This window comes from Natator depressus, chromosome 8, assembly GCF_965152275.1.
Source record: "Natator depressus isolate rNatDep1 chromosome 8, rNatDep2.hap1, whole genome shotgun sequence".
Taxonomy (NCBI): Eukaryota; Metazoa; Chordata; order Testudines; family Cheloniidae; genus Natator; species Natator depressus.
In genome coordinates this window covers 46,496,373-46,511,715 of record NC_134241.1, presented here as the reverse complement: position 1 = coordinate 46,511,715, position 15,343 = coordinate 46,496,373, and the positions used below count along the sequence as shown (strand labels likewise).

The following is a 15,343-nucleotide window of genomic DNA, read 5'->3' as shown; positions in this document are numbered from 1 at the left end:
AGAGCAGCTTTCAGGGTCACAGCTTTTCAGTTTAACTTTTCTAAAGATGAACTTACCAAAGTAAAAATAACAGAGTATCACGGAGTTCTGAAAATAAAGAACATGTGGGCCTGGTTACCAAATGTAACAGCAGTGCAGTAAAGTGAAAATCCAATGTAAAAATAATTCAGTATTCCAAAAGGGTAAATTTGAAATTTAGCAACCCTGAATTATAATAATCCTCTTAAAATAACATACTTTACAAGAATAAAAATGTAAAAGGAAAACTGCAATGAAAAGAAGATTCTAATTCTGACACTGAATTATAAAAGAGGAGTAAAAAAAACTTATGAGTACCAACTTTTAGTTATTTAAAATTATTGATTGTTAATCTTCTGTGTAGAGAGACGAGGTGGGTGAGGTAATATCTTTTATTGGACCAACTTCTGTTGGTGACAGAGACAAGCTTTTGAGCCCCACAGAGCTGTTCTTCAGGTCTGGGAAGGGAACTGCCAGCCTCACAGCAAAAAACAAAGTGGAACAGATTGTTTAGCATAAGTAGTTAGCACATATTGTAAGGGACCATTCAAGGTAGAGTGGCTTGTTTACTCCTCCTCAATTATAGGACGAAGGAGGGGGTTTATAGGTTGCAGATTGTTGTAATAAACCATAAATCCACAGTCTCTTCGGTCCATGGTTTTTAGCATCTAGCAGAGAAATGAATTTAAGCTCCCAGGCTCCTCTTTTTGAAAGCACTGTGCAGGATTCTTTTGAGGATGAGGACATAAGTCAGACAGAGTGATCACTTTGTGAAAAGTTTCAGAGTAGCAGCCGTGTTAGTCTGTATTCGCAAAAAGAAAAGGAGTACTTGTGGCACCTTAGAGACTAACCAATTTATTTGAGCATAAGCTTTTGTGAGCTATAGCTCACTTCATCGGATGCATGAAAAGTGTTCACTCACAGGGGAGATAGGGTGTTTTTGCTGCTGGGAGTCCTTTCCCAGACCTGAAGAACCTGTGGCTCAAAAGCTTGTCTCTCTCCAACAGGAGTTGGTCCAATAAAGATATTACCTCACCCACCTTGTCTCTCTAATATCCTGGAAACGTTACACGACTACAACTACACTGCATACTATCTTTTATGTAGACAATCTGATTAAAAGTAGGATAGAGAGTGGTGTTACTGGAATGCATTGGAAAGTAGGAATAATTCAAAATTATAAACAAAATTCTGTTCATTTTTGTGTTTGATTAAAGTAGTTAAGTACCTTTTTTTTTTCCTTCAAATTCACTTTGAATATGTATCTGTGTGTATATAGTTGTATTTATATTGGTCCTAATCGTGCAAGCATTTAAGTTCATGGTGGATGCTACTATGGAAACAGTGCCATTGATTTACCACATCCTTTTAAGTGTTTGCAGAACTGGAGTCATAGCAACTTCCATAGTGGGATTAGTCTGTACTTCAGTACATATTTGGGTTTCTTTTCTTTAACATTTTTACTCTATGTATCAAAATTCTGACGACTGGACTGAGCATATTCGTAAGTTATGATAACTTTATTTGGTGTTACAGTGCCTCTTCCCTATAAATCATTTTGTATTACAATTATTGTACTGTAGCTCCTGTGTTAATTACAAATACTTCTATAACATAATCTTCCTTGGTTTTGTAAGACAACCTTCAAGAATCACAGACATTCTGAACAACTTAAAAACAAAAAGAGAAATAGATGCATGTGAGTGTATGAAGATCTTGTTTTCCCTTTTGGGCCATTGATAATTGCTAGGGTATTCGTTTAAAATAGAATCTTTTCACTTTCTGTCTCATTTGTACACTGGTATCATAATTTGTCATCAACATGGAAGTGGTTCTAAGCTCACGAAAACCAGATTGTGGTAAGAGGGTATTTGCAGGTTAATTAGAAAGGCAATCACATGTATTATAAATATTCTGGTAAAGAATGGGGGAAAGAAATGCAGACAGTAGGTGACAGTTTAAGGAAGCTCTGAAAACCATTTTTTAAAAGTTTGCTCGAGTGCCTCAGGTGTTCTTTTTAAAAGTGCAGGTGTTAGGATCACCCAAGAGAGGGGGAACTGGAAGAGGATGTATATACAGGGACACATTTTCAAGTGCAACTTCCATTAGCTTCAATAGGTGTTGTCCATGCTTAGATTTTGGCCTACAGTAAGCTTATATATAGGGGTTGTCATATTGATTCAAATTACTAGTCAATGTGACCTGGTATCCTATCTATAGGATATAGTGCTGTATATCATATTGTTGCTTCCTGGGAAGGTAAAGATCCCTACATTCATGCACCTCTCCAAATGTGCGTTGCTATGGGGGTGGAGTGGGATTCCTTCCTTCCCTCCGAACCCTCTCAGGCTATCAATTTATTTGTTAGGGTTGCTATCCCCTTGTACTGTCAGAAAGAATACTTGTGCAGTTGCAAGTATTTTTATTATAGTGGGACTTCGGTAGTGGTATTTTTTTGATCATTTTGGTGTTCTTCTTTACTATAAATATTTTGCTTCACAGGTGTGCTGAGGATCCTGACTGAAATGTTTCTGCCTCATATCAACCTTTCAGAATTAGAGCAAACCTTTTTCTCAAAAGTGTTACCCAAGGTATGATGTCTTCCGTAATGTGAAGACTCAAACATCAACACAATACTAGAAACCTGGTTACTACAAGGTCTGTAGTAGTTTGATAGAATTCTTGTTTTGAAATCAAGCTAATGTTTGAAATACATTCCCTTTCACTCTAAAACGATCTCATGATTTTATATCCTGAGTCCTGCTTCTGTGATTTTTATTGTTAGTTTCAATGTCAGGAGGAGTGGGCCAATGATGTTATGCATGATGTAGTCAATAATAAAGTGAATTTTAAAAGCCTATTTTGAGAAAATTTGACCTATGAAAACAGATGATAAGCAAATGCAAAATTACATTATTATGATTATGATTATTTATTTATTATTAGAACTTTAGGGTGCTTCTTTGGCTAAATAAATTGCAAGGCCCAAGACTAAAGTATTTGTAGCAAATAACCTGTAAGGCCAAGTTAACCTAGGATATGGTCAATCCTGACAACATGAAATACTCCCTATTTATTATAGCTATACTGAAATTCTTAAATTAGTCACATTTTAAATGAAACAGAAGAAACTACAATAGGGGTTGCCTAGCTCCCATTGTCTGTAGAAGTTTAATTCCCTAGAAACCCTGCTTGTAGACAATCGGAAATCTGTAAGAGCTCCTGGTCGGTTCCTACCCCAATATTAATCATCCTCAACAGGTTTTCAGAGCATAGAAAGAAAGTGGTTCATAATGTGTATATCCTAAACCTGTGTAATTTTACCACATCCGCGATGCAACATTCTGTATATGCTTGGAAAGAGCTGCTTATATCTTTCTAATCCCACAACTAACAACTCTAAAGCATCAAGACCAAACAAAAGAAAAAACAAATCTTCAAAAAGACATGACCTCCAAACCTCCTATATTAGGAACTGAAAGAGTTAACCTTTTCAGAATAATAAACTGCCTTTAAAACAAAACAAAACTCTGTATCTCCAAAATGATTGATTTGAACCAAACTTAAGAAAAGTCTGTTCTAGGGTATGATGTAGTATATAAAATTGGTAGTAATGTTAATATTGGTTAAAGTTGGGGTTGGAGGTTAAATGGGAAGCTCTTTTTAACTAACTATAGAGAGACTCATTTCTGTGTAATAACAGAACACATGATATCTGCCCTCATCTTAAATAGAAGTGCGACCTATGGAAACTGCAGGTTCTGGCATGCAGTACTTCTTGCTTCAAACAGCTAGGCTATGAAGCGTAAGTCTCTGCATTCCACACCTCCATACCAAAGATGAAAGTGGCTGTACGATGGGTGCCCTTGTTTTATACTGGCTATATGTTGGAGTCAATTAATATCAGTTTTATTTTAATTTGCTTTATTCTGACAGGCAATACAATTATTTGATGATTTGTTGTATGAATTATCCTGTCAAGCCAAAGGACTAACCAGCCAGAACATAGAATTATGCAAAGCAGTGAGGAATGTTTTACAGGTAAGTCTACTGAAATGGGCTGTAAGAGGAGTGGTTAGGTGATTATATGTTTTTTACCAAAACTGTGGAGAGATTTGTGAAGTGTTTGTGCCAGTAACAACTGAATGTAAAATTCAGTTCTGGATTTGTCATAGTGCAGCTAGTTTGAATATGTCAGGCAATGTCCATATATTTCCGTTGATAAAGGGTAGTTCAGCATGTGTATAAATACTTGCAGGATTGGGGCCTTAGGCCTTCAGCCCTCAGCACTGTTAGTCTTGATTTTCATCCTGTTGCATTGTGAGGTTTCATGTTTATCTGTTATTGACTCTGTATCAGGGGGTCTCAAACTCAAATGACCACGAGGGCCACATGAGGACTAGTACATTGGCCTGAGGGCGGCACCACTGACCAGCCCCCCAGGCTGCCCCAGCCCCGCCCCCATTCCACCCCTTCCGTGAGGCCCCGGCCCTGCCCCGCCTCTTCCCACCCCTTCCCTGTACAAACATGACTCTCACGTAAAGAGAGTATGACATCACAGAAAAGCTGTGGTCTGAAACTGCTTTTTTTTTTTACAGAGCTTCCTTCATCTTTCTGGCTTCCTAATACTTTTCCATTTGCTAATGTCCTAAAAGGCAGAGAACAGTTTAGCCAAATGCAAAACGGAAGAGATTCTTTATAATTTTGCTTTTTGAATTAACTGCTGCAGTGTATTGTTATAGATTGTGCCTTCAGTGATGATGATCTCACTTGCAGACTATGGTGCAGCTGCTGGAAACTCTGACGGGTTGTGTGCGACATATCTGTACCCTGCAGGAGCCTGTGCCTCTAGAGAGTATCCGTACCCTTCCCTCTTCCGTTCTTTATGTAATCAAAAACACATTTATGCACTGCAAGGTAGGTCTCTGGATTAATAGGAGAAAAAAAGATTCTAGATCTAGTTATAGATCATTTAAAAAATCCTTTGAGGTGTGATTCTGCTTTGAAAAGTAACTTTTGTGGCTTTCCATATTTGTTGCCTCAATATTGGTTCAAATGTGCTCAGTTTACAAGTATGAAGATGGCTTTTCCAACTGCCAGCCCTGCAAACTCAGCCTGACCTCTGAAAGCCAAGCTCAGTTATTTCCATCTTGTGCATTGTTACCAGTAATAAAGGTTCTTCTGATGAAATTCCTACAGTTTAAGATGAGACGGTATCATTAGATTATCTAGTCTGATCTGTATACCACAGGCCATTACACTTCACCCGGTTACTCCTGTATTGTGCCCAATAACTTGTTTAGCTAATTAGGCCCTCTGACACCCATGTAAGCCCATTGTCTTCAGTGGATTTGCAGAGCTGTAAGTGATTATGGATGTGTTAATATTAACTCTATGATTCAGTGCAAATTTCAAGGCAGACTTGTGATTGGGATTAAATACTTTGCATTATGTATAAAAACATGTTGGCATCGCATTTTGCAGCACCTGCATGTGGAAGAAAACTGATTGTTGTACTTGAAATCTTTCCTGCTGTAAGCAGTGCCAGTATCATAAGACATAGTAATTTGTTATCCATCCTACTGGCATCAGTTTCACTTTTGAGCTTGTCTTCCTTGCTTATTAGAAACGTTAAATACTTATGGAGCCAAATTACACAGTGAGACCTTTGCCTAAGGACTTCTCCTCCAGTAGGCAATTTATTATTAAGAAACACTTTAAAGTACTGGGAAACTTTTGGGATACAACTATGTTTGTCATGAAGTATGGTGCTAGATTTTGGTAGAAATCTGATTTTAGAGTCATGCATCAAGGGTCTGATCCAAAGTTCAGTTAAATCACTAGAAGGATTCTTGCTGATTCACTGGTCTTTTGATCAGGCCCTAAGTGAGTGGGATTTTGTATTTCATGCATAGTAACCACAGATGGCTATTTAAAATCTACAGCTCTTGCTGGTTGTGTGAGTTGAAGTAGATGTTTGTATGTCTTGATTCTGCACCCATTGACATTTGTAACAAAATTCCCATTGATTTCAGCAGGAGCAACATCAGATCTTTATTCTCAGACATTTTCTAACTCTCCCTAATCCCACGTTTCCTACAGGACAGCGAGTCACTGTACAGTGGGTGCCTGCACTTGATTTCTGACCTCCTCCAATCTCTGTTTAAAGAGACCTATTCTCTTCAAAAGCAGCTTATGGAGCTGCTTGATATGATCTCTATGGAATCTGCTTCTGCTGAGGACAGTATTGTAGATATGGTGTCAGGTGTGTATATGAAGGATGTTTCTTTATCCTGCCCAGCCCCCTGTTTTCTACAGACAGTGGGCCTGATCCCCTAAGATGCAGAGCACTTCCTGCTAGATGTTGAGCACCCTCAATTCCTGTTGCCTTCAGTGGGAGTTGAGGGCATTCGGCACTTGATAATTGGTCAGTTTTCAAAAACTGGAAGTGGTTTTGCAAATGCAGTGATGTGACAGCTGTGTTTGTTTTTTTTCAGGCATTGAATATACAGGTCTATTTAAACTCAGTGTTTGTTTGCTCTTACTTACTGTTTCCTCTGCAGTGATCCATACTGTGCTGGAGATCTGCTCTGTCATTTCCAACATGGACCATGCCCTTCATGCCAACACATGGAAGTTCATAATCAAGTATGTTTTAATACTTTGAATGTTGCTGTTGTGTATCCCAAGTGTATTTTAGAACCACTGTTTTATAACTTGTTTAAAGCTAGGCTTTTCAAAAGTGCCTATGGGAGGTGGGGCCCTGATTCCCACTGAAGTTCAGCTAGTAATGCATTCTCAGTTGAAAAAGTTATGAGCCTTGCCTTAGAAAGTGAAACACTCTTTGATCTTTTTTATATTGTGTTAAGGAAATAAATTCTAAATACAATATTATGATTTAAATGTTCCCCAAGGGTCTGAATTGGAATTCCACCGACACTGTTTGATTAGATTCTGTCACCGATTTGACGCATCCTGTATCCCTTCTGTGCTTCAATAAATAGTCACAATGGGGCTAGAGTGGTTCTGTCTCTGAGTTCCTTGGCATTTGTCAGGACACTGCTGCATTAGTGCACTCAGATACAATGGTGATGGGTGCAGTGTAGGAGCCTAGACAGAGTAGAGTAGGGTCTGTGGAATAGTGCTTATTATGACCTGTTGTCACTTGATTTGTTTCTGACAATTAAACATCTGATCCTGTTCCTGTCTGGCTTTGTTAGGCAAAGCCTCAAGCACCATTCCCTGCTACAGAGCCATTTGAAACACAAGGACATCCTCAGTGGCCTGTGCAAGGACACCCTCTTTTCGTTCCATTCCTGTTTGCAGCTGGCTGAGCAGATGAAGCTGTCTGGGACACAGGTGAATGAACAATCCCCCAAAACTACTTTTGGGCTTGAGAAAGAGTTGGGTTAGGAAGCACTGCAAAGATAGATATGTTTGCTGTGCAGTGTTATTGGTTAAAAAATAGATTAATTTTACACCCTAGGTACTTCACATTGCTTACAAGGTTCTCTAGAAAACCACATTGAAAAGGAGTCTAATAGCCCTGGTTAGCATCCAGGATACTTTGGGTAGATACAAAGACTATTCTCCCTCCCTCCCCATCTCCAGTACTCTTCAGGAATCTCATTCATTTCACATACTGCTGCTTTCACTAGGTCAATTAAAAAGACAACAGTTAAACTTTGAAGATTCCTGTGAAAAATTGTTTTGAGATTACAGAGATATCACATGTTCTTAGGGGTTTTCCCCAATTTCTGCTGTTTTTGTGTGGAATCCAAGCTTCCTTTAACAAACAAGATGAAGTTTCTAGCCCTGATAGCAGTGTATCTTGCAATGTTGCTTTCTTTGATATCTTCTTAGTCTGTCCATGGTGTTTTTATTGCTGCTTTCCTTTTTGATAGGAGAGCACTGACTACAAGTTGTTCCAGAAGACAGTTAAACTGTGTAGATTCTTTGCTAATTCCCTTGTTCACTACATCAAGGTACGATTTATTATATGGGTCCTACATGAGTATAAAACTAACTCTGTATTATGCAAATAGACACACTGATCAAGTATTTTGTGTTGCTACACCATACTTATGACTGTGGTATCTGGATGGCATAATTAACACCCATACTTACCTGCTTGTGATTTATTATCTCACGTGTAATACAATTTGGATACCTAATACTGTTCACTACTTCTGCCTATCTTCTGCTAAATAGCTGCCTTGCTGTATTCTTCCAGCTGAACACCGTGCTCTCTGACTCCATCAGATTTCACGCGCTAAGCAGGGTCAGTACTGTACCTGGATGGGAGCAGCGAGATGCAGCAGGCAGTGACATTGATGAGTCAGTAGGGGGTGCTTATCCCTCACAGTTGGCACTGAACCAACATTGCCTTGAAAATGTAAACAGACAAACAGTTGCGAGGGGTGTAAGCTTGTTGCTCATTTATCCCTAATGTTCACAACATATTCATGGTCCCACTTCCAGCATCCCAGGGCTAGCATTTGTCCACAGGACCCTCAACTTTTTTCAGTGGGCCTCAGATTAGTTTTCAGCCGGGGAAGGTAGCTCCACCAAGGAGGTTGCTGATTTTACAGGGTCCACTAACAGCTTCCTACTAGCATACTGCCTTCATTTGAACTTGTTCCGTTGCTGAGAAGCCAATATGATCTTTTGCCACTAGGAGGATGAATTTGATAGCATGAAAGGCAGTATGGTCTGGTGCAGTGGTTTTCAACCTGTTGCCCGCAGACCCAGAGAGTCCACAGAGTATGTATAAGATTTCCAAAGGGGGTCCATGCCTCCATCCAAGATTTTTTAGGGGTCTGCAAATGAAAAAAGGTTGAAAACCACTGTTCTAGTGGATTAAGTACAGGACTGAGAATAAAGGATTCCTTCATTCAAGTCCTGTCTCTGACTCTTTGGCTTTGTGCCAAAGTTTCCACGTCTACAAAATTGGGTTATTAACTCACACACTTACCAAATGAGGGTGCAAGAGAGAAACAGGTTCACCAGTGGCTTTCGGGCCTAGTGATCTCCAGATCCCCAACTTACTTGAACAACTGCCCTTTGCAACATTTGTCTAGATGTTGGCAACTATCCGTATCACCAGTACAAATAGTTGGATTCCATATCTGCAGCAGGTGGCTGGAGGTGGGGCAATACCTGAAGATCTCAGTCACTGTCCAACATCTTTTTATAAAATAGATTAGTTAAGTTTGGGATGTAACCAAGAAAATCCCCTTCCTCTAACCCTCCCCATAAATCCTCTGGCTAGTTTTGTGCAGCAGTGTAATAGTGCTGAACAGGAATCAGTTACATATGGAGATGGATGGAGAAAAATTGTTACACAGAAAAAGGTGTAAGGCTGTCTCTGAAGGTGTGAGTTCTGGTGTTTGATTGCCCTTAAAAAAGACCTTAAGCTCCCTCTTAAAACAAATGTGAGGAGGAGATCTAAAAATAAATAATCTGGCTGGACTCTTTCTCCTGGGATTTTCTGCAAGCTCCTATCACCTACCTAGGGATAACTACAGAAAACCACGTTCCTCTTTCCTACACTTTCTCTCTGTCCTTTCCTTCTCCCCCCACCTCTTTCTTCTGATAGTCTTATTTTAACCTCTTGTTACTCATTTAAGTAACACACCAAATAGCAATAACAAATGCAAAGTAGATAATGAGGTATATAATCACCTTGTCTGTTGTGTTAATGTCCATTATCTTTTTGTTTATGCATGGGATAGAATCAATAGTCTTTAAAATACACCTCTACCCTGATATAATGCGGTCCGCGGGAGCCAAAAAATCTTACCGCGTTATATGTGAAACTGTGTTATATTGAACTTGCTTTGGCCCCCCTGCTCCTTGTCCCCTGACCACCCCCTCCAGAGGACCCCCCCCGTCCCTAATCACCCCCAGGACTCCACCCCCTACCTAAGCCCCCTGTCCCCTGACTGTCCTGACCCCTATCCACACCGCTGCCCCCGACAGGCACTCACCGGCAGCGGCGGGAAGCAGAGCAACGTGGCCCCAGCCCGCTCCACTCCACCAGCTCCCAGTCATGGCGCTCCGCTTCCCACAGCCGGTGAGTGCAGTGAGGTTGGGGAAAGGATGCCCTCCGCACTCACCGGTGGCGGGAAGCGGAGCGCCACAGCTGGGAGCTGGTGGAGTGGAGCGGGCTGGGGCCACGTTGCTCTGCTTCCGCTGCTGCCGGTGAGTGCTGGGGGGGATCCCTTCCCCCAAGCCTCCTCCCCCAAGTGACGCGGCTGGGGCCAGGGTGAGAGAAGCGGAGCGGGCTGCTCCCAGCCCCTTGCTAATTACCTGGGCCACTCTGGGCCTGCGGGGTCCCCAAAAGTGCCCCCCACAGCTCCTGCCTCCCAGACCCTGGGGGTGGGGTAGGGGCTGCTTTACCACGTTGTATGTGAACCCGTGTTATATCGGGTCACGTTATATCAGGGTAGAGGTGTATGTGAAGAGTGCATTTTTGTTTGTTTGTGATTGACTGTGGTTATTGCTCCTGTAAATGAAATTTAAGAAAACCCTTATCTTATTAATTTAGCTTCCTAAAGAGGAGAAACATATGATAATTTTACTTGATAATTTGTCATGTGTTGTGCATTTTGCACTTCTTTTGCAGTGAGCATCACAGCAGGCTACAACTTTTAAAAATTAGACTTCATAATTAAGCATTTCACAAATACGTTCAAGTAAGCAGAAGAAAAATATATTTAATCGTTATTTCATTTTGAAAATACCATTCAAAATTGGTGGCTTTTGCAGGAATTTATTCCTTTCCTCTCTGATTCCTGCTGTCGATTACACCAGCTGTATCTTCAGATATATAGGTAAGTGAACCACAAAAAATAGCTCTTTGATTCCACTGCAGGGACATCTCTGTATCAGCTCTGAAAGTGTCTGTCGTAGTTACAGCAGCTCCAAACATTACAAGACTTGCAAAAATAAAAGATTGCAGCAGGCACTCTCTGATTTGTTATATGTAGAACAGCATTTGTGTATAGAATTTCTTTGGTGTATGGAGGTCAGAGAAATTTGTACTTCCTCCTGGGAAACTTCTTTTGGGTGCTTTAGTGTGATCTGTTTGTGTAGCTACTAGTCATTTTAACCTATCCTCCAAATGCTGCCAGAAAGTGAATCAGTGCCATGTTACCAAACTCCTCATTCTGTTGCATTTTCTTCTATTAGATCCTATCAGTGGATCTACCTGGGTAGACCTTACTGTGCAGATGGAGCCCTTTAGAGGATCGAGCCCTTAACAACTGTTTTTCTTGTAGTTACTCACTCCACAGGGCCTCTGCAGTGAAATAACGAGGCAACATTTTGTTTTAAAAAAAAGTTAAGTGCAAAAGAAATTTAATGCACTATTAAGGTTAAATTAAACCCCACAAAGGCTGGGAAATAATTATTGTCCCACAATAGCCATAGTTCTGCACTGTTTGGTGCTTGCGCTGTGACAGAGTTTGTTATTACATATTCACTTGACAATGGGACATGCTCTTTCTCCTTTTAATTGAAAGTACGTGTGTGGTGGAACAGTTAGTTTATTCTAGTTGCATTCTGGTGAAAACATAAACAACGTTTTATGCACCTCAGCAACAGTTATTTTGTAAAATAGTTCTTTCACTACGATCGATCATGGAAATATTCAGCCTGAGCAGGGTTGTTTTTTTTTTTTTTTTTTAACAAATTTAATGAGGAATTGGAAATAGAACTTCAGTAAAGAACATGGCCTTAGTATTATACTGTAAACTTGAAAAAAGGGAAGATACCAGGCTGGTTAGTCCTTGCTGAAACACTCTTTGCTGCTTCTCTCTAGACAATACATAGTATCATGGACTTTCAATTGTTTGTCATTTTTCTCAGAGATAGGATACTTACTCAGTTTGCCCCGGCAATGAGGAAAATAGCATAATGTAGGTGTAATTGAGGGCACATTTTGATGCTGCACTTGGAATTTAAGCCCAGATCCTTCAGTGAGTTGGGTGCAGATGGACTATTGTTCACATTTCATTGCAATATCACATTCTTCGTTAATCCTTTTTGTTGATGATGCGCTCTCTCTTCTGCATGTGCTGACTTGGCAGGGTTTACAGGAGTGAAAAGTGTTAAAAACTGAGCGGATCTATTGAGTAAGAAGGTGCCGTTTTTACATAGTCTCTTCGTAATCTGTTTCTATAACACTCATCTTTGTAGTATCTAAGGGCTTGTCTGCATGGGGAAATTTACTGGTACAATTATACCACTATAGTTATTAATCATGTTTAGTATGGTAGTGCCTAAGGACCAGCCGAGAATGGGGCCCCATCGTGCTAGGCACTGTACAAACACCGAGTAGTAGACAGATCCCACCCAGAAGAGCTTACAATCTAATCAGAGCAGACAGACATGGAGTGGGGGAGTAAGAGTGTCCACGTGGGGAATTATACTGATATAATTATGCTGGTAGATAGCCCTGAAGTCCTTCCTATACTACTTACACCTTTATGCCATTCTAGTTTTGAAAAACATGTCTTTGCAACTCTTACTTTTTATGCATAAAAGTTTTAACCGAAACACTGAAAACTGCCACGCCCATGCCAATTTCAAAGTGGAAATAAAATTTAACACCTACCATTATTAAAAAAAAAAAAGCACTCAGGGAGATGCTGGTTAAACCTGTTCTTTCTATCCTGGGAGATGCAGAAATTCATAACTTAAAAAAAAAAAAAAACCCCCACCCCAAAACACTTTAGGCTTACCTCTTAGGCAGGACTACACTTAAAACACTGCATTGGTGCAGCTGCAGCGCTGAAGCGAAGATACTCCTTCGCTGACAGGACAGCTTCTCCTGTTGGTGTAGTTAATCCACCTCCCTGAGAAACAGTAGCTATGTTGACGGGAGAAGTTCTCCCATCAACATAGTGCTGTCTACATGGCGGGTTAGATCGGTATAACTGTTGCTCAGGGTGTAGATTTTTCGCACCTCTGAGAGACATAGTTATCCCGATACAGGTCTGTAGTATAGACCTGTTCTTAGACTAGTAGGGTGACCGAATGCACCTCTGTATTCACACTCTATGCACTACTGTAATAATCTTTGTACAAAAGATCATGGTGAAATGTTTGTAGCAGCATAATATGTAAAGTAATGAACATAAGCTGAAATTATGACTGAAGTGTTTTTACCAGACAAATCTGGGAAGGAGGTAACCTGTTCCTTAGATACAACGGACAAGCTAACACCTCTAGCCTGGTGTCATCAAAGTTGATTGGCAAATCACCCATCAAGTGGCCATTTGGCAGTGAATGGTAGGCAGGAACAGATTGATCTGCGGCCAGGTCTGCACTATGAACTTACATTGGTATAACTACATCACTCAGGGGTCTGAAAAATCCACACCCCAGAACGATGCATTTAGTTATACACCAGTGTAGACAGAGCTAGGTCGATGGGAGGGCTTCTCCTGTCGACATAGATACCGCCTTTTGTGGAGGTGGATTAACTATGCCGACAGGAGAAGTTCTTCGGTCGGCGTAGTAGCGTCTTCACCGAAGCACTATAGTGGTGCAGCTGCACTGGTCCAGTGATTTAAGTGTAGACCTGCTCTGTGTTTTAGCAAGCAATAACATGGAACCTCTTTCACCAGAAGATGCCATGTCTCTCTCCTCATAGTGGGAAGGAACTTTATCTAGGGGTAACCCTCCGGAAAATGTATTTCAGAGGGTGACTGGACTATAAAAGTGAAGGGCAAAAAAACCCCAGGGATATCTTTCTTTCTCTCCCTATCTCTCTCTCTTGCTCTCTCTTTCACCTAAGAAGACAAAAGAACCAGCCCTTTGATTTGGTGAGGGCATCGTGATGTGAGAATTTAGTTAGCCCTGTTGCTGCGAGCTTGGGATAAGGATTTTACCTTGAACCAAGGCTAGTTTGAGTTTTAGCTACTAGAAAGCATTTTATCTGTATTTCTCTTGTAACCATTTCTGACTTTTAATACTTATACTTGTACTCACTTAAAATCTCTCTCTTTGTAGTTTAATAAACTTGTTTTATTTTTTAACCAAACCTAATCCAGTGTTGTCTTTAAACTGAACTGTTTGGGTAAATCCGGTTAAAGTAGCAAACTGTTGGATAATATCTGAACTGCCCAGGAGAAGCTGGACAGTGCAGAACACACATTTTGGGGACAATCCAGGACTGGGAGTGTGTTGGGGTCACTCTACAAGTAGTAACCAATTGCTGCTGGAAGCCAGTATGTGGCTGGTGTTTGCTGACAAGCTGCTGGCGTCAGAGTTGCTGGACCATGACTGTAGCTACACACAGATACTGAAGGGGTGACCTGCCTGCTGTTTGTGAGCGGCCCAGGTTGGGAGCTACAGCAGTGAAGCATTGTGAGGCACCCAGATTTGCAGGGCAGGTGGTGACAGAACCCTCCACTGGTCTGGATTGCACCCCAGAATGTGACAAGTAGGTTTTCACTTGATGCCCTCTCCCTCTCTGCTGCTTTCTCTCACTCTGTTTCCTCTTTTTTTTTGGTCTCAATATCTTTTTAATTTTTTGTGTCTCACTTATTCTTCCTAAGTTTTCATTTCCTGCAAAGCGAAATGGCGTTAACCTGTTATCACTAACCTGCAGGCTGGTATGTTGGTACTCTCATCATCTGGAACAAATTGAATCTTTAAATGTTTCCCTTTGAAGTTTTCCACTCGTAGTCACTTTTGCACCTATTGAGTAAATTCCTCTTTGTATGGACTTTTACCACTTTTCAGCAGAAGCAGATTGGACAGTTTTTCTTATTGTGTTTAATAAAATATAGGCCTTCAGTAGTTGGTTTAAAGGCAGAATATAGTGACGTGCTCACCATTTTAAAATACATTGTTAGATATAAAGAAAAGGAGTACTTGTGGCACCTTAGAGACTAACAAATGTATTTGAGCATAAGCTTATGCTCAAATAAATTTATTAGTCTCTAAGGTGCCACAAGTACTCCTTTTCTTTTTGCGAATACAGACTAACACGGCTGCTACTCTGAAATCTATTGTTAGATATGAAACGTATGCTTCTCTTTGCTTGTATTGGTAGATCTGTTACTCCACAATAATAGTAACTCACACTTTTGTCTCTTAATGCTTATTTGAAATGCAGTGCTAGTGAGTACCTCTGTACTTTCCCCCCCCCCGCAGCAAATTTCCTCCTAGTCTGTATGCTCCGGTGATTTCAGAGGCCCATCAAGATGAAGTAGCCAGGGTTTTTCTGGTGGCACTGGACCCTCTCATTCACCAGCTTCTTCCCTTCAGGCCTTTTCTGGAGCAGGTATTAAGTGAAAAATTAGGTAGGTTT

At 40.7% G+C, this 15,343-nt stretch overlaps 1 protein-coding gene across 1 annotated transcript in view; it reads left to right on the top strand.

Moving 5' to 3' along the window:
* FIRRM (FIGNL1 interacting regulator of recombination and mitosis) overlaps positions 1–15,343 on the top strand; it is a 32,475-nt gene that overhangs the window by 982 nt on the left and 16,150 nt on the right. The window contains exons 2-11 of the mRNA XM_074960928.1: positions 1,483–1,522; positions 2,521–2,609; positions 3,955–4,059; positions 4,795–4,935; positions 6,121–6,283; positions 6,582–6,666; positions 7,239–7,377; positions 7,923–8,003; positions 10,789–10,853; positions 15,187–15,335. Of these exons, the coding sequence (XP_074817029.1) occupies positions 1,483–1,522; positions 2,521–2,609; positions 3,955–4,059; positions 4,795–4,935; positions 6,121–6,283; positions 6,582–6,666; positions 7,239–7,377; positions 7,923–8,003; positions 10,789–10,853; positions 15,187–15,335 (1,057 nt within the window). The remainder of the gene's footprint in view (positions 1–1,482; positions 1,523–2,520; positions 2,610–3,954; positions 4,060–4,794; positions 4,936–6,120; positions 6,284–6,581; positions 6,667–7,238; positions 7,378–7,922; positions 8,004–10,788; positions 10,854–15,186; positions 15,336–15,343) is intronic.